The sequence below is a fragment of the Pimephales promelas genome, chromosome 18 (genome assembly GCF_988280905.1).
Source record: "Pimephales promelas chromosome 18, fPimPro1.hap1.1, whole genome shotgun sequence".
NCBI lineage: Eukaryota > Metazoa > Chordata > Actinopteri > Cypriniformes > Leuciscidae > Pimephales > Pimephales promelas.
Window position 1 is genome coordinate 2,261,301 of NC_142786.1, and position 27,940 is coordinate 2,289,240.

The 27,940-nt window shown below is 35.9% G+C and overlaps 2 protein-coding genes across 5 annotated transcripts in view; both read left to right on the forward strand.

Moving 5' to 3' along the window:
* The first annotated feature begins 3,313 nt into the window (after positions 1-3,313).
* On the forward strand, positions 3,314-7,348 carry LOC120483440 (uncharacterized). The gene is made up of 4 exons (XM_039678471.2): positions 3,314-3,492; positions 5,267-5,339; positions 5,740-5,949; positions 6,479-7,348. The coding sequence occupies exons 1-4, from the start codon at positions 3,376-3,378 to the stop codon at positions 6,847-6,849; spliced, it is 771 nt and encodes a 256-aa protein (XP_039534405.2). The 5' UTR covers positions 3,314-3,375; the 3' UTR covers positions 6,850-7,348.
* Positions 7,349-8,670: 1,322 nt separating this feature from the next.
* hycc1 (hyccin PI4KA lipid kinase complex subunit 1) overlaps positions 8,671-27,940 on the forward strand; it is a 35,503-nt gene continuing 16,233 nt past the window's right edge. Inside the window, exons 1-2 of one of the 4 annotated variants that reach the window (XM_089122774.1) lie at positions 8,671-8,815; positions 17,757-17,817. The gene's annotated coding sequence lies outside the window, so the exon portion shown is untranslated. Of the gene's footprint in view, positions 8,816-13,833; positions 14,018-17,756; positions 17,818-18,096; positions 18,206-27,940 lie in introns of those variants that run through there. The other 3 variants (XM_039678436.2, XM_039678438.2, XM_039678437.2) reach the window with 3 other exon arrangements.

Sequence of the window (27,940 nt, forward strand, 5' to 3'; positions counted from 1 at the left end):
GCGATCGCGCTTGGGTCCTGAATGGAACAGTCCAGAATGCGACGCTCTGCAGTTTCGCGGGAAATGCCTCGTGAACACGCACATCACTCACCTCATACAAAGTGCATATTGCAATTATAACTGTAGCTAAAGAGACCGTAAAAGATGTTTTGAAGATAAGTCTATTAAACATCGATCCATAAACTAGTCTGACTGAATATATTATGGTTTATTTTATGTCAGTATATTATGGACGACCATTTATGGAGTTGAATAGGAAGAGGCAGTTGAGGAAAAGCTTTGATGAATGAAAGACTGAAAACTTTCACAGAGACCAACAGAGCTATAGTGGTTTAACCCGAGTGTTTATCTCACAGGAAAGTGCTTTATGTTTGCACTCGGCTTTGTTGAAAACAGTAGAAAGATAGTAAGAACGTGCAATGTTAAGAGCTTATGAATCTGATGGCCAAACAATTTGGGCATCTAGACACTCATATAGGCTACCCAATGCATAAAGTCCCCATGAAATCAAAGGACAATACTTATCATATTGTGGTATTCATTATACACATTATATTTATCTATGCATCTTTTTTTTCTTTTTAAATTAATGTGTCTTTATAATCAATAATCAAAATAACTTCTCTGATGACATGTTCACTGGCTCTAGGGCAGGACAACCTGTCACTCACATGAGATCCACCAATAAGTGACAAAGATCCAATCATCCAATCAAGTCCCCATGGACAAAATCAAGTCCCGCCATACATTTGAAGAGTTCAGATGCAAAAGCCTCTAAATGCCATTTGAAATTTTCTTCTAAAATGACCATTTTTATCAAGCTTGTATATTTAAGTTCAGTAATTTCACTTAAATGACAATTAATAGGTAATCTTCATTGCCATTTAAGTGAAATTACTGAACTTAAATATACAAGCTTGATAAAAATGATCATTTTAGAAGAAAATTTCAAATGGCACTTAGAGGCTTTTGCATCTGAACTCTTCATTTATTCTAGTTCAAAAAGCAACGAGGGAGAAAAGACTATCGAAACGTCCATGCATGTTGACTTTCACTTGCGCAAAATGCCTTTTTTGGCTTTGGCTCAGATGATGTCTGGTTATAAGCTCAGGTTTTGAGGTTTCCAGGTTGGCACTAATGGCCAGAACGCTGTTGGGGTTTTCAATCTTTAAGAGGCAAAATGTTATATTTATTTTCATGTATATTTTTGGTTTCTATCAGTGTAATGAAAGTTTGCTGTAATCAGATTGCTTTTTCAAGTAACTAAAGTAACGCCTTCCTTTTAAACTTATACATTTTAAATAAGTCATGCAAGTTACTTTGTTTTGCCATGTATTGACTGACAGATCTGACAGGGCTATCAAACGATTAATCGCGATTAATCGCATCCAAAATATAAGTTTGTGTTTATATAAATGTTTGCATATATAAATACACACATAGGCTATGTACATTTAAGAAAAAAAATATTATTTATATATAAAATATTTATATACAATATAAATTATATATAAATCTATATACAGTATATACATGAAACAATTTCTTTAATACAAGCATGTGTGTGTATTTATATATATAAAATAATTATACACAGTGCACCCACATATATTATGTAAACACAAACTTTTATTTTGGATGCGATTAATCGCGATTAATCGTTTGACAGCCCCATCTTCTGCGATCCAGAATGGCAGCAGAGCTGAAAGGTTTGCTTGAGTGGCGCCCTCTACTGTACAGGTGAGAGTTTGCATTTCCTTCGTCTTGAGGATCATTCATTTCACTTTTGGTGTGAAAGAGGCTTTACATTTGTCAGAAATAGAACTTTTGTGCATATGTGTGTGTATGTTACTTTCAAAAAAATTTTTCCCCAACACTGGTTTCTATTACATAACATTGTTACGCATTATACACATAATGCTATTCTGTTACTTGCATTATTTATTTATTTCAATCTACATTTAATAATTTATATTAAATCTATTGTTTACATAGTTTTTAGATATGTATTTTTTTTATCATGCTTTTGGTTTGTGTTTGCATCTCTTTTATCTTGTGTAGGAGTGTGAAGGAAGCCGGTTTTCTGTTGTAAATTAATGAAATGATTAATAAAGTCGTTGGAAGCTAAGCCTCGTGTAATCCTGAGCGGTATTGTTGTATTTGACGTGTGATTGCTCTGGTTGGATGCGCGTCTCTTCGCCCACAGATAATGTTTTCTGCTCAATTAGTGGCCAGTGAGGCGCTTTTTCTCGTTTGTCAGCACAAACACCTGCATCCGGAGACGTCCCCCATCAATACTGCTTAATTCCGCAAACCTTCACTTATGCGCTCAGTAAACGGGCGCGCGGATGACAGCGAAATGATACGGTACCGGCGCAATGCGCGCGGGAAATCACAGTGCGCGCGGCCCACCCGCGCAGCGCGCCATTTCACAGCAGGTAGCGGCACATAAAGAAGAAAAATTACCAACAGCTGGTTAAGCTTTGTTTAGCTGCTTTCTTTTGTGTTTTCAAGCACTTGACACACAAAGTCAAAGACAAACCAGTGCCTGTGTCACACACATCTTCTGCATGCGCGCGCGTTTAGGTCTACTAAAGAGACAACAACTAAGGAGCTTCTAGTGAGCTGCCTACCTACTGTAGACAGCTTATTTTTGGGGGCTGTGTCTCAAATTCAAGCTAGCTGTATTTTGGGAAGAAGCTAACGAGCAAGCCAGGTTGCTCTGTGTATTATTACCACAATGTGTGTTCTTGATTGTTCACTGCACACTTTCATGATTATAACTAAATTGATATTAGCTTTGTATATTTAGGACCATTAAAACGTTTTTTTACAGCACAGAATTATAATTAAATGTAGAGACACCTAAGAAAGTAAACAACAAAAATGTATCAAAAGATAAATAAAAACACCCAGAAAGTATGAGACAATATTCATAGTAAGCAGAGCGCATTAAAGTGAGTCGATGGCGACCTCTAGAGGCAGTTGTGGAGAACTGCTATTTCACACTAAAGAAATACAATGCTCTCACGGGGAAAATATTAACATTAAGGCGTATTATTTTCTTAACATAATGCCGTTGTTTTTACATTGAATTTTTATAATTTGTTAATTTATTTATTTGACTGTTCAAATTGTTGCTTAAAATACTTTAAATAGGCTAAAAGTAGTAGCCTATACGTCTATCATGTTACAAGAATCTCTCTGGTTAAACGAGTTTGGAAAGATTGTATCTTTTGCTATGACCGATTTGTGTGCGTGTGTGCTAAATAAAACTAGTCTGACGAGGATAAAGAAAACGATACAGATGTACACACATTTCTAAAGGCTGTTTCCCGCAGGTGAACTAATGCACCTGTCTGTCGCGTGGAGCACATGACCGTGACGTCACGGCAAACGCACAACTTTCATTTCAAGCGTTTAAATGGGAATGAAAACTCCTGCGCACTGAAAATGGGATGTTGTTGTTCCTCTCCCGGTGGAAACGATGAGGTAAGAGTATGATTTTTATGGATATGCCTGTTTTTATTTTGCAGGTGGATTAAAAAATTAATATGATAAAAAACACGAACTATTTTGGAGCAAGTCACAGGTGAATAAGCTACAAGACAAAAGACGTTGACGTTGTTCTCTTTCACTAGTTTTAAGTTAAGGAAAACGCATAGGCTATATATTATGACTACGTATATTATCAGTATCACTCTGTCTTTTTCAAACTGTTTTCACGGCCCAGTAGTTCAGGACACAAGCCTTTCAACTCACTGTAAAAGTAGGTCATCTGTGGGGCTTGTCGAAAGAGGAAAGTAAATATTAAGCAAGAATATGATTATAGTAAACGTATTGACTGTAAGATTCAGGAATTATGTCTGAAGGAACGGCTCCCTTACGGAAAAGAAGTTTATTCAAGTTTGCTATATAGGCTAGGCTATAGCCAGGCTACTTCTTTTAAACTAAAAATAAGAAATATAATTTCAGTTTTCTTTACATGAAATATGACGTGAAATATACTTTATGTAGGCCTACTTCTCATAAATATGGGGCTACATATATTGGCTTATGATTGCATTTAGGCTAATTGATTTAGGCTATATTTGGCCTATAGCTATCTTTTGATCGAGATATGCTTAAAAGTATAATTAAGTATTCTAAGTATTCTTGGCTTGTAGTTGTGTTGTTTAGGCTACTCTTTTGAAAAACTTATTATAAACTTATATTGTTTTAAAATTTTGATTTGTTAAGAAAACAGATATGTCCCTACTTCTGAGTTGTTGAATGTGTGTGTCTTGTCCACTGGTAGTGTACGAAGGGATTTATTTTAACTTTAGCCTACTCTTTCCTCGCCACTGACTGGCTCTCAGTGTTCTCACTGTTATACGGTAGGGGGCGCTGTTAAATCTCTTCTAAAAGAGTACAGATTGAATCTCCTGACCAAAACGCAGGAGAAGAAGCTGAAATAAGTGAAAAAATAATAATCATCAAACATTAAACAACATATGTTCATACATACCTCACGTTACCGAATGAAATGTTGAAGACATGACGTGGAAAGCACTGTGAAGCTTTGGGGTGTCGATGAACTCGATCTGCTCCATCTGTGTTTAGTATTATCGTTCTGAATCCCATCCGGACGTCTTTGAAAAAAATTTTTTTGACTAACGTTACATTTTTTTAGTGAAACTTACCGACATTCAGTTGTTGATAAAAAAAGATGATGCACGAAGCTAGAATAAAAAAATATTTTAAAGTGGAAAGAATTAAAGTAGCCTATACAGTTAAGGTTTGTATAGCCTATTTCAAGTGCAAAAATAATAGCCTACTGATAGTTTACTAGTCAAATACTTGTAGCTCATTTTTAGTTAATGAAAGCACACTTTAAAGTACATATACTCTCAGGAAACTACTGGTTTGGTCGTTTTATAGCCTACAGCAAGTCTACTAGGTTTTCATTAAACTTATAGTTTAGCCTACTATTTATATAACTGCGGTACAAATGAGAAATGTAGTTGTGAACTCAAAGTTTATACACACACTTTAAATATAGGCTACTATATTTTATAAAATATAAAAAATATAAAATATTTACTACATTTATAAAAAGTGAGCCAATTTGGTCCCAAGTATCAAAACACTCATAAGTAAACTTCTAGTACATTATTACTTATTAGACTACTTACTTACTATACTTAAAATATAGCTACTTGAACTTTACTTAAGTATGCTTTTAAGTTTGATAAATGATTTTTTTTTTTTTAATGTCATGTTTCAGAGACAAGCTTTGCTCCAGGCAAACAGTAAAACACAAATTGAATCTGCAAGACAATCACGTCCAGCAGCTAATGGTCAGTATCTATCTATCTATCTATCTATCTATCTATCTATCTATCTATCTATCTATCTATCTATCTATCTATCTATCTATCTATCTATCTATCTATCTATCTATCTATCTATCTATCTATCTATCTATCTATCTATCTATCTATCTATCTATCTATCTATCTATCTCTATTATCTATCTATCTATCTATCTATCTATCTATCTATCTATCTATCTATCTATCTATCTATCTATCTATCTATCTATCTATCTATCTATCTCTATTATCTATCTATCTATCTATCTATCTATCTATCTATCTATCTATCTATCTATCTATCTATCTATCTATCTATCTATCTATCTATCTATCTATCTATCTATCTATCTATCTATCTATCTATCTATCTATCTTTTATCAGGTACAGATCAGAAGAGCGGCAGGTTTACTGCCCGACATGTTGGCGTGAATGACCTCGATGAGCGTTTCAATGACGTTGCTGAAACGTTCAACAAACAGCAGGAACACTATGAAACTATGAGGAACATGCTTCAGACTGTTGCAGATCGCTACAAATGCCCGACTAATGACAGTCTGACCCAGTGCCTGAACAAAGTCAAGCAGGAACATGGTAAGAGACCCTCACACACTGCCTGCAGGGGGCAGCACACACACATCAGCAACTCATGCATCTCACAAAACACTTTATTCATGATGGACTATTACAAATAGATTCTCTCTAGGATTAATATGAAGCATAAAAGTAGCCCATAAGGTTTATGTTGCATTTTATTCATGGTATTTCAGTGGTAATTTTGTGTATGGTTAATAAGTACCCCGGAGTTAAACAGTACTTTTTAATCAATTTTACTCAACTATTAACTATTTGTAATTTATAAATGTCTTTGTTTGTATTGTTTTTTATTATTATTACAGTTATGCATTGAATTATGTATTGTAGTTAGTCATTCCGAATACTTTTTTTTATTACTTTTATTACTTTTTATTATTAATACTAATTTTATATAGTAAGTAAACATGATTTTGGTGTCTTGCTAAAGGGTGAATGTGAAACCTTGATTTCCAAGTGACATCTTTCACCGTCATTTCCTTTATTATGGAGTATCCTCTTAATTTGTGTCTCACTTCCCCTGGATTAGAGAACTGCTACATCCGTCTGGAGGTTAAAGGATATGACTTCACTCTGATGGTGAGGTCAGAGGCCGAAATCCCCAACGGCCTGAAGATGACGAAAGACAACATCACAGAGCTGAGCAAAGCGGCCAAAGCCATCATATCTGTGGCCACTAAACTCCAAGAAATGATCGATTGGCTTCTGAAGAAGGAGGACTCCATGATCAAACAGGTGGAGTCCACAGAAAACAACAACCAAGACAAGAAAAGGCTTCTGGACAACCTGAATGAAAACCTCAGAGAGGTACGGAGAGCGAAAGAAACGAGTCCGAGGTACAGGAAGGAGGCTGGGAATCTTCTCAATGAGGCAGCGGTGCTGTCCGGCATCACACCGTGAAATATATCATGTATTAATATGAAGAGACGGATACAATACAAGAACATAAAACCTGACCAGTATAATAGAACTATAGGCTGATGAAGGACTATAATATATATATTTATAAGATCTAAAAAATATATATTAGTAGAAATAACACGACCCTTTTCCATTTACTCTAAGCATAAAGAGGTGACCCAAGTACAGAAGAGAAGCCATTTGTTATTTTACATCCTCTTTTGTGTGTTTCCTGATGGGTATTTTCCACTAATGAGCCAGTTTCGTTTCTAAAAGCACTGTCATACATGTAGAGAATCAGTCCTCGTGGCTGTGAATGTGAATATGAGTGTATATGAATTATTGATCTACAGAGTAGAGGAAAAACAATCTTGAATACTTTGTAACATTTTCATCCATATTTTAAATGTGTCGGTTTTATTTTGTAATTAAATAATTCATTTGTTTATGTTAGAATGATTTTGCCAGTTAAATAAATTCAACATTTACCCTTTTTCTATTTATTATCAGAATAGTTTTTGTTGCAGCATAGAATATATATGAAGAGTTCAGATGCAAAAGCCTCTAAATGCCATTTGAAATTTTCTTCTTTAATGATGATTTTTATCAAACTTGTATATTTAAGTTCAGTAATTTCACTTAAATAACAATTAATAGGTAATTATCATTGCCATTTAAGGGAAATTATTGAACTTAAATATACAAGTTTGATAAAAATCATCATTAAAGAAGAAAATTTCAAATGGCATTTAGAGGCTTTTGCATCTGAACTCTTCATATAAAAGTTAATATGTTGATGATTATCTTAAACCGTTTTAATAATTAAATTGGACTACCTATTGTTATTTTTATCATTGATAGTTAATATTTTGATTATCATTAATTATATTTCTGTTTTCCCTTTAATTTGAACGTTTTAGTAATTTTTGTGTGTTTTTGTACAATTTATTACAATTTTCTAAATATGTTTTGCATATAATTTGTATACATTTAACTAAGTCAAACTAAATTAAAATGAGTAATGTTGCCTTGGCAAGTTTTTTATATATTTTATTTTATTTCAACCATTCGTTCTCCAGTCACTTTATCCTTCAAATGTCCAATGAACATTTACTTGATTTCTTTTTTTTTATTTTTATTTTTTAGTTAACCATTATACATGAACATGGGTGAATTCAGGTTGATCACGACGCTATTTCCCAGTCAACTCAATGCCAAGTGTCCAAATCACCCTGAATTTACCCTATATATCATGTACAAGTACCTTAGTGTATACCATTCCCTTATAATAGACCACCACGGTGTTTTTAGGACAGCAATTATCCTTAACCTTTATAATCCTATAATGTTAAGACATCCATCAGGCAAAGTGAATTAAACATCACTAACAAAAAAAAAAAAAAAAAAACCCGACTATGGTAAACCAAATATATCGTGAAAGTAACATGATAGGTCTCAGTATTGTAGTATATATTAAAGTACTGTATGGTGTACAGTGGTAAGTTGTTTGTATGCCTGCAATGCTACTTTCCTTATGATTCGACTTATTTGTATGCAATTTGCTCTTTTTTAATATTTTAAATTAAATTTATGTACTTATATGGTCAAATTTAGGACACAAAACTTGTCTATTACTTCATTAATAACGCATGGCACATTACTGAATATATTTAACAGTAGTTACAATCGACACAGTCTACCTCGCTAGTGGAAACCGTGTAGCCCCGCCTCCCGAACCATTTGATTGGCTGCTATTTGTGGACACGACGCTGGACTTTATATGCTCTTCCGCCATTGGCCCGTGCCGCTGTCAATCAGAAATCCTAACTCTCGCTCCATGTTAGACTGAAGTGTGTGAAAGTACTGGTGAAGGACTCGTGTGTGTTCAGATATTTCAGCGCGTTAATGGACTAACCGAGTCATAAACGAGACGAGCGGCAGACAGGCTGTGCATATAGCATGATAAGTGAGTATTATGTTTAATACTTCCCTCGTTTAAGCTTTGAATTTGTCTCCTGTACACGCACCGATGGCGTGGCGGTTCATCTCATGTGTTTGACTAAACAAACTGAGCTTAGAGAAGCAGCTCTGATGAGTAAACTCATTTATGTGTCTTTGCAAACTTCATATGAACAAGCACAGATGTGGACATGTTACATGAGAAGGGTTAATGGAGGACAGACATTGCTTTAGCTGTTTTAAGCAGTTGGCGTGCAACACAGTTATGCACGAGCTGTCATTGCTGAATTGTGTGTGAATGCAGGTATGCAAATGTGTTTGTTTCTGAGTGTATGTATGTGTTTGCATGTTTAAACGCTTGTTTGTGTGTATCCACACAGGTTTGATTGTCAATGTATGTATTTGAGTGTTTGTGTTACATGTTTGAGTGTGTATGCATGCATGCATTTAGGTGAGAGTGTTTGAGTATGGATGGATGTGAGCCTTATGCCTGCATGCAGTCGTGTCTAAGTTGTGTAATGTGATTTGCACACTCAGCCGGTTTGCCTTCCTTCCAGTCACTGCAGGACAGATGATCAACCTGTTTTTAAAGGAACCAGATTATAAAAGGAAATGACCTCTATCATATGACAGAAGCCACTAGTGCAGAGATAAGTGTCCAGTGTGTGTGTGTGTATAAAATCACAGTCGTGTCTGACAGCAGATTAGATGCATGCAGATGTGAAGTAAAGCACACACAGCTGTACAGATGAGTTGTGCTGATATTATGCAGTGGATGTGAGCAGTGTTTCAGACCGTCTGGTGCGTATGTGGCCAGGAATGACAAGAGCTGCAGGTGAAATTACTGTCGAGTGACTGGATTTACTGGGGTTGTGGCATTAAAGATGCTTAAAGATTGAGTTTGAGGCTCTTAGTAGCAAAGAAAACTAGACTTGACAAAAAGATAGATTAAAAAGCAAGAAATCTATATTGAATGAACTGCGTATCGATTTTTAAATCCTAAGATTGATCTTTAGTCTGTGCTGGTTTCAGCTGATGTGTGTGCAAACTAGTAATCACAATATGCTTTGTGCTTTGTTGATTTTTATGTCAAACAAAGTGTCAGCTTTAATTTAATCAAGAAATTCAAGCTATAATTGTTTTAAGAAGCAGTAAAACTAACTGAAATGCATCACGTGACTGCGGAAAGACGTCAATAACACAGCTTGAATATTTCACGTAACGTTACATTTACCTCAGAAAAGCCATTCAGTGATCATAAAAGCGACCGTAAAATAACTCATTTTTTTTATAAATATATGCTAGCTTATTTCATATATTTTTACTTGACCTGATAGTGTTGTCTATAAAATCCAAATTTTTAAGTTTATATTTTTACATTTCATAGTATATTTTCATAATATGTTTACATTTCTACAACGAACTGTATAGAAACATAAGTTTAGCACTAAATATATAAAAACTGCCTAATGACTTGATTATTAGTCTAAAAAAACTGAAATTGAATAGTTTGTTGTTTAATCTTTATATTAATAGAGAAATAGAGAATGGATGAATTAATTAATTGATAGTTGTATTTGAGTGACTAATTATAACATTTTATATTGTATATTTTGTATTGTAATTCACCTGCTCGGGGACTAAAGCTAAATCTGGTGCAAAGCATCTTTAATTAATGTTTTTTGCACATTGTCCCTGTTGAAATAAATAAATAAATGAAATGAAAAATGAAATATTACTCTACTGACAAACTTCCCAACTGTGTCCATAACTTCCATATCTAAATAGTTTAGTTAAGAGATTGTTTTTCTTAATAAAATATTGACATGTCATGTACTGTACCTGATAGTATATCTAAAGGGCTGTGTGACATGGACATTGGACAAAACATTTTATTTTTTGTCTGAATGGTGATAATGACTATATTTATATATATATATATTCTTCTTATTGGGTCCATTTCAATATCGTTATCGAATATTGATGATTTTGACAACACTATTTCTCAACAAACATCCTCTCCCGCTGCCTATTCCCCACGATACAAAAACCTTAAATATTTTCTCCATCATGTCAATCTATTTTTGTGCTATTAACCTTCAGATAAATCACTCAAAATGGTTCTCAGATTAAACAAGCTGTTTAACAAATTCTCTTCCTGTATTCTTGGGCAGAATAAGCGACAGTTAAAAGTATAGGAATGCTTGTGTCCAACGTTAGCGTCACAGCGTTAGCATCACTGCCGTTCCGCTAACGCAGAGTGATAGTGATCATTGGTTCCTCTTTCACTGTTGTCATCCCAGCCTCTGTGGTTTGGATCGTCCTCGCTGCACTGAACAGTGATGTCTGCTCCACGTCTGGCCTTTAAATGCCACTTTATTAAGACACACAGATGTGTGTGTGAGCGAGGTCTGTGAAGCTCATTACTGCCAGTGTTACAGTGGATGTCCACTCTCTGGTCTACATGCGTGACCCACGGGCAGTTCATTAATTTGTGATTCAAATCAATACGATACAGGAAGTGCAAATATGTAAATGTGGGTGTTTGTGATGTGTTGGAGTGTGTGTGTGGTGTAATTGGCTCTGACAGCGTCTCTCAGGATCCTCGGGGTCCAGCGCTTCAGAGCTGTCATTAAGATTAAGAGCTTTATAACTCTGCAGATCTGACAGCTCGCTCGCTCACGGCTCGGACGAAAACCAGAGATTTGTCCTGCTGCCTTAATCAAATTGAGTTTTTCTTTTCCTTCTAGTGCCCTCGATATCTCAAGTGTTTTATAGCTATTAACTTTTCAGCCAAGTGGCCTAGAAATAATTATTTTTGTCTCCTAGTTAAATGCACGCTGTGATTGCAGTTTCCATGCTTTTATGAGCTTTCTCCTGTCAGGCTCAAGTTTAATGAAGCTAGTCACTGTTGTGTTTAATATCAGGATAAAGGATGTGAAATAAATAGGAAGTGAGTTTCAATCGTTGCAAAAGTTTTGCATGCTTAAATTTGTCATCTGAATTAGTACACATACACATCTATCTATGTGTGTATACAAACACACATTTTTAATATATATTAGAGCCAGACCGATATATCGGCAGAGCGATATTATCGGCCGATATGCATTTTCCAAACTATCGGTATCGGCAGTTATAATGGCCGATAAATGAATATTTCAAAAATAAAATAAAAAAACCGACGAAATACGCTTGAACCATGTCATGAGTGTTGTGTAGTTTGTCCACCAGAGGGCACTCTACACCATTCCTGTTGGCAACACTCGTTGAGTTGGTCACGAGACATACATTGCTTGAATAACAATTAAAAGAAAATCCCCATCAGTTCACTTAACTCAAATAAGCATGACACAATTTGTGACTATCATGTCCAGTTTAAAATAAATAAATAAATAAATAAAATATCGGCCGATATATCGGAATATCGGATTTTAAAACCCAAAAATATTTGTATCGGTATCTGTCTTTAAAATCCTTTATCGGTCGGGCTCTAATATATATATTAGGGGTGTAACGATTAACAAAATTCAGGTTCGGTTCAATACGATAAACACTTGTGTCACGGTTCGGTACGTTTCCGATACAGCAATAAGAAAGAAATGCCAGAGAAATTTCCTTGATTTAATTTTTTTTAAAATTAGATTTGTATTAAAACTAACATCATAAAGTATTTTTTTTTTTACTTTAAGCAATGATGGAGCTATACTTGACTTTTCTTAGGAGCTTATAAAACAAATCAGCTCCTTGGACAAAATTAAATGTAATATTGTAGTAGTTATAAACAAATTTTAGTTCAGATTAGCATTTGAGAGCAGTAATTGTATTCATAATGTCAAAATAAAACCGACGTGATGTTAATTGAAAGCATTATATTCTACCTGCCAAACTTCTGTGGTTGCAGTTAGTAGTGTTACTACAGTAAACCCATGATGAATGTTGCTGATCTGTGGACACTGAATAGTTCATTCATGGCACAAGGTTTTCACGTCAGCACGGTTTGATCTGTTAATAACGCATTTTGAAGGCCGATACAAATATTTGTTGGTTTTAAAATCCGATATATCGGCCGATATTTTTTTTTTTTCCGAAATGCTCAACAAAAAATGAACAGATTTCCATAACATTAGTTATTTATGAGTTTTAACTAAAAAAATATGATAATTTTATAAAGAAACTTGTTTCTTATATTGTCACAACAGAATAGACTGATGACTGAGTGCCCTCTGGTGGACAAACTATACAACTCCAACACTCATGACATGGTTCAAGCGTGTTTCGTCGGTTTTTATTAAATTTTTTAAATATTCATTTATCGGCCATTATAACTGCCGATACCGATAGTTTGGAAAATGCAAATGCCTAATATCGGCCGATAATATCGGCTTGCCGATATATCGGTCTGGCTCTAATTTGAAATTCGGCATGGGAAAAAGGTCCAACGAACCGTTCGGTTCAAAAAATGCGTACCAAAAACCGAACGGTTCAATACGAATACGTGTATCATTACACCCCATAAATATATACATATAATTTTGTTTTTTTCACTGTAAATTATACAATTTGTTATTTTTCACTTCCAAATACTGTAAATTTAGCGGTATCTTACAGTAATCTGTGGTTACTGTATCTGGTGTATACGGTATCTGTGATTTGTAATAGGAGAAATCATGAGAGAGAGCTGATATATATCACATTTATTTACCATATAGGAAACTTTCTGTTAACCAGTTAACAGTTTTCACTGTAGCATTTTTACAGTCTTTTAAACTCACGAGTCACGATCATTTTTACAGTGTAAAGAGTCAATGAACTGAATCACTCGCAGTGGCCCGTGTGCTGGACTGGTGTCTCCCAGTTTAGAGGATGTTGTGAATAATTAGTTTCTGCTTTTTAAGTTAAGCGGAACATTGTTTGTGTTGCAGGATTACTCAAGTCTTGACGTTTCCCGTTTGTTCAGTCACATGCGTTAGGTGTGTGATGCTGTCTCCGTTGGTGCTTGTCGTTCTTGTCTCATAATGCCTCTGACAGGACACATTTGTTCTGGTATTACTCATGTGTCGTGTGTGAGTTGCATAATTTTTTAAATGGCGTCTGGAGTCCAACTGCATTAGTGTTTCATAAATGGTGTGATTATATTCTTCTGTGCTAAAGGTGGATATTGTGCGCCTAATATATCGCACAGGCAAAGGAAAGTCTCGACTCGAGGGTGAGTGAAATTACTGTTTTCACACTTTGTTCAGCGATTTGTGATGGCAAAATGTAGTTTTATTTGAATAACTGTTGGTGTTTTGAGGACAAATTGGCAGAAAATCTGTCTGTGAACAATTGACATTAGAGTTCAGTTCGGAAAAGGCATTTAATTACTGGATGTTGGATATTTTTTCCTTCATTAAAGGAAAGTTTATGCTAAATTCAAAAACATGTAGACATATCATATATATGTTTGTTTGTTTCTTTGTTCCCCCATGTTACACAAACTATTTTTTTCTTGTAAAAATGTCCTCAAAATGAACCCGGTAAGTGTGCAAATTTAACAAAATCAGAGAAAATAGTCTGCAATGCATTGACTTACCTGAACTTTAAAGAGTACTAAACCCTCTTTTTAGTAACATTGTGTCTCTAGTAAGCCAAACAATTAGAAAATAATAATAATTTGTTGTTATTATCATTATGCTTAATGTTATTATAAATAGCCTATATATAAAAAAAGAAGCACTGTAAAATAAATACATTTTTCTTTAAATAGATAAATAATAAAAAAGGAATCTGTTAAATCTGATTGTATTGCATAAAACTGTGTAAAGATTAATATTAATATATTTTCTGTCCAATTTCAGTGTTACTTTCAATAAAAGTGTGGTTATTTTATTTTATTGACTTTTTTTATTGTATTTCCCCCCCCCAGTGTCATTAAAATGATTGAATTTCAATAAAAAGTCTAATAAACAATAAAAAAGAAGCTAATTTAAATTTTTATATATATATATATATATATATATATATATATATATATATATATATATATATATTATTATTATTTTTTTATTACAAAATATTTACGCAAAGTTTTTGGAAACTTAACAATACAAAGTTTGAGCAGATATTTATATTTATTTGTATTATTTCGTTCTTTTTTCCCCCATGTAACAAACTATTTTTTTTCTAGTAAAAATGTCCTCAAAATAAACCCGGTAAGTGTGCAAATTTAACAAAAAACAGAGAAGAAAATAGTCTGCAATGCCTGAACTTTAAAGAGAATTCACATTGGTGTTTTAGTAACCCAAACAATTAAGAAATAATAATAATTTGTTGTCATTATTATGCTGAATGGTATGATAAATAGCCTGTATATTAAAAAGAAGCACTGTAAAACAAAAATATTTAATCAGTCAAAATTGGTCAAAAAATGAATCCGTTAAATCTTATTCTGTTGCATTGAACTGAATAAAGATTAATATTAGTCTGCCCAATTTCATTGTTACTTCAATAAAATTGTGGTTATTTTATTTTTTTGACTTGTTTTTTACCCCAGTATTATTAAAATGATTGAATTTCAATTAAAAAGTCTATATACACACACACACATATATATATATATATATATACTTTTTTTAATTACAAAATATTTACGCAAAGTTTTACTCAAGTTTTTGCAAACTTAATCCAAAGTTTGGGCAGATATTTAATCAGGAAAGCAGGTTCAAATACCAACGGATGCAAATACACCCACATTAACCACACTTTTGCTGATAAATCAGTCCTTTTCTGCCATCTTCTAGCAGGTTATCATGCTGATCTTTCCCAATTTCCAGTTTACGTCAAACTGCAAAGACGACCAAAATGTAGTGCATGTGACTCGTCTGTTTTCCAAGTCTTAAGTCACACTGTATGATGCTTTGTGTGACAAACGAATAATATTCTTGCCTCAGACTTTAGTGTCAACTTTTTATTTAAGGCAATGACGCTGGTCTTGGTTTGCATGAATGGCACGACTATACGGCTGATGGCCTGAGTATAACCCATTTCTCTCTTTGTGGGCTGTCCATTAGTGTGCTACTTTGTAAACAGAATAAAAGCTTTTCTAAATGTCAGTAGAAATCATCAATATCCTTTTATCCTCCTCCTGGATAAATCCTACCTGAACAACCATCAGGACACCTCCACATGAAGAGCATCGCAGAAAACAGCAAATCAAGTGACAGAGCTAACATGCATTGAGTTTAAAATAGATAAAAGTCCAGACGCATCACAGAAAGAACTCGTCAATCTGACGTGGATTCACACTATTGTAATGCACGCCACAAACAAGGTTATTGGGAACATCCAAGTAATGATGCAACATTGATGTAAACAATATTTGCTTCAGTGTTGATGGTGAGTCATTTGAAAAGGTTCAGGAAACGTCATGTTGTGTTGAAAAATGTCCCGCTTCAACCTCTTTGAATGGCTTTACTTCGCTCATTTCCAGAAGTCAGGGTTCACGGTTTTGTAAGCTGAGGTTCATGACATCATGTATTTGAAAACTAGTTTGAACGAGAAACAGTTTTTTCGGACGCAAGCAAGTCCTGTTGTGTTTGAAAGAGATCGAAAGTCGTGACCCAGCCTAGGTGTGTGTGTTCAGCAGATAGCCGTTAGAGTGTGTGTGAGAAAGGAACAAACTTGTGTGTTGATTGGTTTTCTTTTCCTTTCAAAGTAGGCTATAGTTGAGTTATGTGAAATGAATGACTAGGTCTGAGGGGAGTCATAGTGAGCCTCAATATGACTGAACACTGCATGTTTCTGAATGATAACTGCATGCTGAACAGTTAAGGGTTTTATTTTTAAATTACATGAAAAATACTATAGATTTTTAATCTTGTCCATTTATTTTGTTGTAATTATGCACTATTGTTTAAAAGTTTTTGGGGTTGGTAATATTCTGTAACTTTTCAGAAAGTCTCTTCTGCACGCCAAGGCCACATGATCAAAAATACAGTAAAAACTGTGATATTTTGAAATATTTGTATATATTTTTTTAGTTTAATTTATCCCTGTGATTAAAGCTGTATTTTCAGCATCATTAATCCAGTCTTCAGTGCGTGATCCTTCAGAAAGAACTATAATATGATAAGTTGCTGCTCATTTTATTATCTATAGTGTTAATAACAGTTGTGCTGCTTCATATTTTTTTTTTCAGGATTCTTTGGTGAACAGAAAGTTCAAAATAACAGCATTTATTTGAAATAGAATTTAGTGATGGACCGATATGAACATTTTTTTTTTTGTTTTTTTTTTTGCCGATACCGATAATTCTTTAAATCGAAAGCCGATAACCGATATATTGGCCGATAAATCTAAAACCAAGTTTTTAGATAATTTTTTAATCTCCTGATAACAAAAATAAAAGTCTCCCCATTAAAAGCCACATCCCAGGCACACAATTATATATTTTTATATAACCTGTATGACACTTGCGCTGCACGAGTTGAACTGAATTGGATTTGGAAGTGATTTATATTTCAATCAATTTAAAACCATCATGACGAACAGTGCACATCTGAAGTGTCTCGGCTGAAGGAAATACTTTATTTATCGGTTTTAATATATTGGACATTATCGGGCCGATGACCATAACATAAAAAATAAACGATACGGAGATATGGTTGCCGATAACTTGTGCATCCCGAATAATTTCCGAGTTTATCCCGAGTTATTTATTCAGAGTTATCCCGAGTTTGTCACATTTATAAAATTGAATAGACAATTTACCCAAAAATATAAAATCTGTCATCATTTACTCACCCTCATGCAACTCAAAAGATTAAATCATATGGGTTTGGGATGACACGAGGGTGAGTAAATGATGACAATTTTATTTTAAACCACTAGTCAACCATGCTGACGCATCTATACAACACTGCACTTGTAGTTCTGTTTCCCTCAAACATTCATCTGTAGTCCATCAGCCCCTGAAGCTCAAAGTCCGACAAGCCTTGTGTTTCAGACGGGACTCCTGCCATTACTGTGGTGTGTGTAGGAGTGTTTTAATGTGTCTGTGGATTTACTGAGATGTCCTCAGGGTTGTTTCTGACGGGTCACGTTTGCTCTCAGAGGGCCGCTTCAGAAACAATCGTGTCAGATCCTCGCCTGTTTCCCTCCCTCTGAAACCCTGCAGTTGTGTGTGTTTGGTTGAATTGTTTCAGTGGCAGCACTGGTCGAAGCAGACTGGGCGCATTTCCCACACACCCCTCTAAAACACAAACCTCCTGCGCTCTGATTGGCCCTCGCGCCGCCCGGGTCTGCGTGGGTGGGTTGGGCTTAGGCGTTTTGAAACAGGAAATGAAAGGTTTGTGCAATGAGAGCAGTCGCTCTGTGGGTGTGCTGGGATATTCCTCAGTCATTCGGACTTCGGACGGTAAGTGCACTCAAAATAAAACATGCCGTCTGTCAGGAATTATGAGGAATGTTAGTGTGGATGTGTTTGTTAATGTTTCATGTGTGCGGTCATGTGAGTCTCACACTCAACGGGAGACTGAAGTGTGTGTGTTGACTCGAGTTGGAGAACGTCAAAGTGATCTTGTAGATCTTAATCTGCTCTTTTGATTGACAGCTTTGTGGGTTTCTTCTTGTTAAAGGTTTGGGAATAGTGCACTTATTGGCAGGCTTCAATGCGGACTCACATTTAACATGTCTAAACCAAATACAAAAAGTAAACTGTAAACGGGTGGATGGACATGCTTAAAGGAGTAGTTCACTTTTGAAAAAACTTTGGCTGATAATTTGCTCACCCCCATGTCATCCAAGATGTCCAAGAGGTTTTTGATGAAAACATTCCAGGATTTTCTCCATATAATGGACTTCAATGGGGTCCAAACTGTTCAAGGTCCAAAAGACAGTTTAAGTGCAAACTGTTCAAAGGGCTTTAAACGATTCCAGACGATGAATATGGGTCTTATCAAGCGACACGATCGCTCATTTAAAAATTTTTTTTTTTAATTTAAGTTTTATAAGCTCAAATGGTCGCCTTGCTATGTTCAGTGATGTGCGTCCGACGAATGACTCTTCTGTTCGAACTCGTTCATCAAAATTAATGAATCTTTTTTTCATTCAATGTTCATTCAATGAACGAAATGAACGAGTTGACTCTGGAAAAGATTCGTTCATTTTGATGAACGAGTTCGAACAGGAGAGTCACTAACATGCATCACAGAACAGAGCAAGGCGAGCATTTGAGCTTATAAAACTTAAATTTTGTAATTTTTTTTTAAATGAGCGATTTTTTCGCTTGATAAGACCCTTATTCATCGTCTGGAATCGTTTAAAATGCTTTGAACAGTTTGCAGTTTGCACTGAAACTGTCTTTTGGACCTTGAACCGTTTGGTCCCCATTGAAGTCCATTATATGGAGAAAAATCCTGGAATGTTTTCATCAAAAACTTTAAAAAAGAAAGACATGGACATCTTGGATGACATGGGTTGAGTTGACATTAGTTTTTTTTAAAGTGAACTACTCCTTTAAGCTTTTTGAAATGGGAGTTTCAAGTCAGAGCACATTTTATTTGCTGATTTTTTGGTAAAATTCACGTTAAAATAAGCTGATAGTACTACAGTTTAATTGGTGGAGCGCAAGGCGATATATACTCTGATTCTTTTCATTTCAGTGCAATACAGTTATTGCCCATCTCTGTATGTAAATTTGAATATAAAAATATATCCAGCTTTATTCACATGCATCCAGTATACTCACGTAGGGTGATATAAACTAAAGTGAATCTATGTATGAAATATTTCCGCCCAGCTCTAATCTGCTTAATGTGACTAAGGCTTGAAGATATTATAAACACAAACATAAAGCTGCTTTAAAATGATGTGTATTGTGAAAAGCTCTATACAAATACATCCGAGTTGGTAGATTAAATCGTAGTCGGATTATGCAAATGAAGGGGGCGGGGCATGCATAGGAGTCTGTGAATGATGGGCGTTGAGAGTTTTGACCTGATCATGTGATTCAAAAGAAAAACTGGCTCGGCAAACACACTGAATCAGAGGATAATGTTCATGTGTTCGTGTTCCTCCGTATGATTGAGAAACCTGTTATATATCCTGTAGGTTTTCTGAGAATGGTGTTTTGAGATTAAATCCTCTTCTGTGAACGTCTATCTCTATATCTTTATTGCTCTTTTTCTCTGTTCTTGTTATCAGTCTGAAGTTTTTTGATCTAGATTGATTTGATTTTAAGCCTACGGCGGTTTGAGGTTTCTCTGTAAATTAAGGTCTCCTCCGCTCATCTTGCAGAAATCTGGGTTGTGGCCAGCGGGTGATGGATGTTTTTAGATCTGGTCGTTTCGAAACAGACGCCACTCTTGTTTTAGATTCTGCCACTCATACGTGCCAACAGAGCGTCTGTTTGATAGACGTGTCATGTGTTACTGTGTGATTTCACTTTTTTATTTTTTTTAAGACAAACAGTGTGACCAAGCAACACAAATAATGGCGAAAAAGTGTTCACGCTGACTGATGCACATCTTTGATAAACTTTGCATTTTTAAATTTATGTGGATTTAGATTTTAATATATAATGATATGTAATATGTTGTTGATATTATCATACACACACACACACACACACACACACACTATTATAATTCGTAACTTTTTGTAATTTACTTTTTCCCCCGTTTACTTTTGTCTCATTTCATTGCAAACCCATATGACTTTCGTTCATCTTTATGAATAAAAGCATAAACTAGATTATATAAAGTGATCGAGTCTCTTCAGAACATTTGGACTAAACCGCTCGATTCATATGGATTAGTTTGACGATCTCTTTGAACTTTTTGAAGCAGCAAAATGCCATTTTTTGCAATGACTTTGTGTCAGTTATAGTTTAAAATGGTACTTTCGTGAGCGGTTCTTGCGCCTACGTCCAGCGTGACCTTTCCAACGTGATGATGTAATGCCTGGCGCATTGCAGACCAGCACAAGGTTAAAAAGTAAAGTATATAAATGTTGTTGGGTTTTTTTTAGAAAATGAGCGATGGTTTCGCTAGATAAGACCCAATTGCTCAGCTGGGAACCCGCTTGAAGCACTTCGTAGCTCTTTGATTTGGACTTCAACAATTTGGCTACCGTTGAAGTCCATTGTGTGGAGAAAAATCCTGAAATTTGTTTCCTCAAAAAAACTTAATTTCTTTTCCACTGGAGAAGTAAAGAAATGAACATCTTGGATGGCATTGGGGTGAGTAAATTATCAGGAAATTATAATTTTCAGGTGAGCTAATCCTTTAAAGGGGCACTATGCAGGAATCCCGTTTTTGTCAAAACAGCGACCCCTAGAGTCGCTGTGCAGTACTTGAATTTAACCTTACTGTCGTAAATACCACTCCGTGGTGTGTTACATAGTATACAATAGTCATTGTGTTTAATTTGTCTTTTAATGAGATCTAACATGTTTTCTTGTGATTACGTACATGGATCCGACAATAATCCCCATGAACTTTAATGGTCCAGAGGCAGAACTTTTGAAATAACCATTTCAATAACTCTGAAGCTGTTCAGTTAAGCTAAAAAAACATCTCACTTTACTATGGCAGCAACTGTGCAGAACTCTCTCTGAATCATCCGCTGTTGGCGTGTGGGTTGCGTCTGTGGTGGCAGGTACCGGTTTACCGTCTGCGGGACGTGTCGAGGGCTCTCATTAGCGTCTCTACACCCCGTACTCCTCTCTCAGCTCTCAGTGAGACGCAGCAGGACACCGTCTTCACCTCTCCGTGGGCTTTAATCAGGCTCTCTGCAGTCATTCCAGCAGTTTGAAACCACCAAGTCTCAGGATTGAGCTCTAATTATACGTTTGTCATGTTGCTGAATCTAAAAAGCCTCATGTTTAAACAAATCTGTCACTGGAGGTCCAGGATTTATCGTTTCCATTATGGAGCAATCAGATTTTAACGCTCATGTAATGGTCTGAGTGAGCTCTCTCTCCGGTGCTTCTGTACTGTGGACTATAAACTGTACACTGTGGTTGGGCTGAAAATATTGATTTCTTGGTTTTAATGGATTCTCATTTAGATGAACTGATATCGTTTCTAAAATCCCAAGAATCGATCTTATAGTCTATGTGGTTTTCAGCTGATGCATTAACAACTTCAATTTGAAAGTGTCTACTTTCAAATTCTGTCAATTTCGAGGTGGCTTGACAGACACTGTAGCACGTATACCAATGCACGTCTCTTCCTCTTTAATATTAGTAGTTATAGTTATAAATGTGAATGAACATCAGAAAGTATGTTGAAAGATACAGCTTATTGAAATGTATGTCTCGTGTAATTGCCGTTCAAACGTGGAAAGAGGTCAATAAAAAACGATGTCACGTAATGTTACATTTAATTCAGGAAAGCCATTCAACGACTGTAATTCAATGATTGTAGTTCAACTCTTTCACCACCATTGACAATTTCTGTCATTTGTGAGAACGCGTCCAGTCCTGCTTTCTGTGTTTTACTGGCTTGACAGACACTGTAGCACCTCAGTTCAAGCGGTTATAAGTTATAGTTATAGAAATAAACGTGAATGAACATCAGAAGGTATGTTGAAACTGATACAGCTTATCGAAATGTATTTCTCATGTAATTGCCCAAGTGTTTCAACCGTGGAAAAACGTCTTAAAAACGGCTTTTAACGGCTTAAAAACGATGTCATGTGATGTTGCATTTAACTCAGGAAAGCCATTCAATGACTAGTTCAACTCTTTCACCACCATTGATAATTTCTGTCATTTGTGAGAAAACGCGTCCAGTCCTGCTTTCCGTGTTTTCACTTTTATACAGCAGGGGGTGCTATTACACCTCTTCTGAAGGAGTGTGTTGTCAGTGCAGCACACTTATTAGAAGTGCACGGTAGAGCCCGACCGATAAAGGATTTTGAAGGCCGATACAAATATTTGTTGGTTTTAAAATCCGATATTCTGATATATCGGCCGATATTTAAAAAAAATAAAAAATTTATTTCAGAAATGCGCAACAAAACAGATTTCCCTAACATTAGTTATTTGTAGTTATTTATAAGTTTTAACTAAAATAATATGATGATACATTTTAAAAAGAAACTTATTTCTTTTATTGTCACAACTGAACAGACTGATGATAGTGGCATTAGCTAGCTTTATGGTTAGCTAGTCTATGATGAGCCATAATTTAACAATGGATAACGTCATACTGCAAATTGTAAAACATACGTTTTTAATAGAACAGGCCAAGGAGAGATGATGCGTCTCATTGCTATAACTGTCACGAACTATTAAAGAAATACTTCAGTCACATTGTCAAAAGTTAAAAGGACAAACAACGTAACGTAATTATTACTGGCTAATTCCGCTTCACTCTCGGCTTATTTAACAGCAGCAAAACTGGACATAATAGTCACAAATTGTGTCATGCTTATTTGAGTTAAGAGAACTGATGAGGATTTTCTTTTAATTGTTATTCAAGCAATGTATGTCTCGTGACCAACTCACCATGAACGCACTTCACCGATGATCTCACTCGCGGATAACTGGTTCTCTCTGCCCGACTCAGCAGGTTGCGGGATGTGTGGTGCATAATACATGAGTGTTGCCAACAGGGATAGTGTAAAGTGCCCTCTGGTGGACAAACTATACAACTCCAACACTCATGACACGGTTGAAGCGTGTTTCGTCCATTTTTATTTTATTTTTGATATATTCATTTATCGGCCATTATAACTGCCGATACCGATAGTTTGGAAAATGCCTAATATCGGCCGATAATATCGGTTGCCGATAAATCAGTCTGGCTCTATTGCATGGCCAATTCATGATACTTTCTCTTCTCTATCTTTTGTTTTTGAACCTAAAACATGTAGTTGGCCGATTATTTATTTAGTTGATCGCTATTGGTGATCGGTATTGGCCAATACTTCTTCCATCTGTGATCGCACCCACAACTCCTGATCGGAGCACCTTTAAAACTGAAGAATATCGTTTGGTAAATTTACTGCATGCCAATTTTTAGGAGAGTCTGTCTGTACATCGTTCTCTGTAGGAGCGATAACAGTCTCAGATGGAGATTTCTGTGCTCGTGTTCTCTCGTCTGAGTCACTGAGTCTTCATGACACATCCTATAAATATGTTCCATCAGTGCGGCGCCGGGTCGCTGGCCCGTTCTTCTGTACTTTTAAGCTCTTGGCCAAGACTATTTTTGGTCAGGCTTTTGTGTGTGTGCTCAGGGATGCGATGTGCTTGCTTTGCTTCTGAACCCTCGAGTCTAGTTTGGGGCAGTTTGATGCAGGTAAACCAGTCCGTTTTTATATTTGAAATATATATATTTCATATGTCCGTTTCCTGTTAAGTTCACCTCGAGAAATAATCTAAAGCACCTTTTTATTGTTAATTATTGAAGGGTTACTTCACCCAAAAGTCATTTGCAACGAAACACTAAAGATTATGTTTAGCTAAATGTCCTGGCCATGTACTTTGCTCAAAAGATGCTTTAAAAGGGCATGGAGTACCTCTAAAGGAGTACAGAGTAAATAAAACTGATGTCACACGATGGCTTAGTGCGATTATCAAATTGCAAAGGCTGTAAATTTAATTTAATAGAAATATTCACGTGTATATGCACGTGTATAACACATTTGTGTAATAAAATTATTATATATTTTTATTTTAAAGTGAAATATTACACTATTAATATTTATTTGTCTATTATTTTTAATATCTTATTTATTATTATTGATCAGTCTTTTTTTGCCAAATTTTGTCAAGGACAGAAAAAAATATATAAGAAAAATCACTATTCAATGACTTGATTTTTGGGTGAACTTCCCTTTTAACTCTGTGTTTTCATGTTTGCATTTGTTGTAGCTGAAATGTAAAGTTTTTTCCTCTGTTCTTGAGCCTGATGTTTGGTGGATGCACCAGCGCTGGACTGCACCTGAGACGCAGGTCTAATGTTAACACTCAGCGGCTTGTGGTTTCGGTAGAGGACTGCTTCCTGTTTCCTGTGGCATGGTTAATTCAGCGAGTGGCTTCCATTGCTCAGACTTACTTTTCTGGCTTGGCGCTGTAGCCCCTGACTGAGGGTTTTAGGACTGCAAGCAGAACATTTACGGGCAATCAACTTTAATTCAAGACACAAAGGTCCATAGAGACAACACAGTACATATATATATATATATATATATATATATAAAAATAATCAATCAATCAACTTCCAAATTAGGCCTCAAATCCACCAGCAATGCAGATATTCACATTTCCCCCTATTTTGACTGTATACCTGACAAATGCCTTAGTAATAAATGGACTTAACATACAAAAATTTCAATGTGCAGTTTTATTTTAAGTTCTTATGGCTCCAGACTAGTTCTACAGAAAGTATTTGGTGGGACTGACAATAAAGCACCGAGCTTAATTTGGTGCGCATAAAATTAATTATTATCATTCAAAATGTCTTAATATTAATTCAAAAGCAAAACGTGTACACTGTAAAAATGAATGTGCTTTATCTAATCAATAAAATTGTGGCAACAGATTACAAGCAATATTATTTATTAAATTGAACGAATTAGAATTGAGTAATAGTTAATCAAATTAATATTCTAATTAATTCTAATTTGTACAATTTAATTAATAATATTGCTTGTAATATGTTGCCACAATTTTATTGATTAGATAAAGCATATTATTTTTTTCAGTGTAAAACAAATAAATATTAGGGAGTGAAAATAGCCAATAAGCGTCCTCTGCAGCCACCTACTATTTACAATGGTGATTTAATTTTTATTTTTTATTTTTAAAGTAGTGTGAGTATTCCTACATCTTATAAATGGGGACAAAGGATGGATCTTTGAAGGATGAACTTTTTTTTTTTTTGGTCATCACATTAAAAATAACATTTAAATATGATAAGTGCTGGAGAAAGATGTGTAGTATTCGTAAGCGTTTGAGTATTTCTGTCACAGTACAATAGTTACGGTTCGTGTTACTACATTAAATCCATGGTGAATGTCGCTAATTTGTGGACTAAAGCTTGATGACGGAGATGTGACGTGAGCGACCTGTAAGTCTTCTAGTAGCTGTGCCAAGACAAATCTGAATTGAAATCTGAAACAAATCTGATGTAAAACATGAATATGTTAAAACGGTGACATATAAAAATCATCCGGAAAACCCTTGAAACCACTTAGCAACCACCTAGAACACCCTGGCAATCACTTAAGCCCAACAAACTACCTAGTAACCACCCAGAACTCTATAAACCACTCAGCCACCACTAGAACACCTTAGCAACCACTTAGCAATACCCTAGCAACCACCCAAGAACTCTCTATAAACCACTTAGCCACCACTAGAACACCTTAGCAACCACTTAGCAATACCCTAGTAACCACCCAGAACTCTATAAACCACTTAGCCACCACTAGAACACCTTAGCAACCACTTAGCAATACCCCAGCAACTACCCCAGAACTCTCTATAAACCACTTAGCCACCACTAGAACACCTTAGCAACCACTTAGCAATACCCTAGTAACCACCCAGAACTCTATAAACCACTTAGCCACCACTAGAACACCTTGGATACCACTTAGCAATACCCTAGCAACTACCCCAGAACTCTCTATAAACCACTTAGCCACCACTAGAACACCTTAGCAACCACTTAGAAATACCCTAGCAACCAGCCAGAACTCTCTATAAACCACCATTAGAGCACCTTAGCACCACGTAACAACCACCCAGAACGCCTTAGAAACTACATAGAAACCACCCAGAACACCTTAGCAACCACTTAGCAGTACCCAAGATTGAAAACCCCAAAAGCATTCTGGCCTCCTTGACTTTATGCCTCCATGTCCCCACCATTGCCTCATAGACAATATAAGATTGCCCGTGAGCTTCTCCTCCTGTCTATACGGTAATATCTCTCTTGTGCAACACAGAGTCGCGTGTTATGACGCGATCGTTAGCCTATTTTTACAAAAACGGCTTGTAATGGAGCATTTTATACATTGTCGTCTTTCTTTAGAAATAAATAATGGACAAATTGAGTCTTTAAACACCTCAGATGGAAAGTTATTCGCTGTCAAAGTTAGGCCAAAATGAATGGGAGTCAATGAAATGCTAACCGCAGGTGAAGGCTTGCTAGCCAATGGCGGCCCCCAAGCGAAGCTTCAGTTTCCGGCTGGTGGATTGCCCCCTTGGTAGTAATCGTGTGATCAAAATCGACCGGCGAGTAGCTCGCGGCGCTGTCTATTATGGGTACGAACTAATAAACGGTCCGTGAAGCACAAACGAGTAGCGCAGTTTCGTTCGTTGGTCGTGACAGCACAACCTATTTCAAAATTTGGTCGCACCGGCAGGAAAAATTGCCTCATTTTAGTTGTATTTGTAATTATTACTTTTGTGCAAATGAGTCCCATCCATCCATCCATCCACTCTCTCACGAACACACACTTTGTTTCCCATCTGCTGGCTTCTAGACTAAATTAATCTGTTTGAATCTGGATTACAGTTCTAGGATCAGTCTAGTAACCGATATCGTCCATCTGGCTCTGCGAGGTCAAAGGTCGCCCGTATTTAAATTCCTCAGACGACTCGTCAGGTGATAAACGAGGCCTGTTGATTTTAATAATTAACCACTCAAACACGAAACATTTACATTTCTCCTTTCAGCAGCGTCAGCTGTTTCTCCGTCCAGAGTCGACTGCTTGAAATAACTCTTCGAGTCGTTCGGCCAACGTAGAAGGAAACCAGGGTGAAATCCTGAAGCTGAAGCCGTTCCTGGCACTGACTGCGGTTAATCCAATAGCTTGTGTTTGGGATAAGACACACACACACACACACCTGCTGTGCAACAGTTATTAATCCATGACCGGGGAAAGGAGTGGTGATTCAGGCTAATCAATAAAGCCATGAATGAATGAAGGAGTGTTTCTCTCTCTCACTAATTAAAGAGGTTTTTGAGCGCCGCAGACTAATGGCTGTCAGAGACGTGCGGAGAAACACTCGCTGTAAGACTGTCGAGGTTATTAACAGAGCCGAGTGACTCATGGGTGATATGAACTTTTGGGAAGCGAGGCAGAACCTGAGGAAAAACTGATGACTAAGTTTGTGTGTGAGAGAGAGACA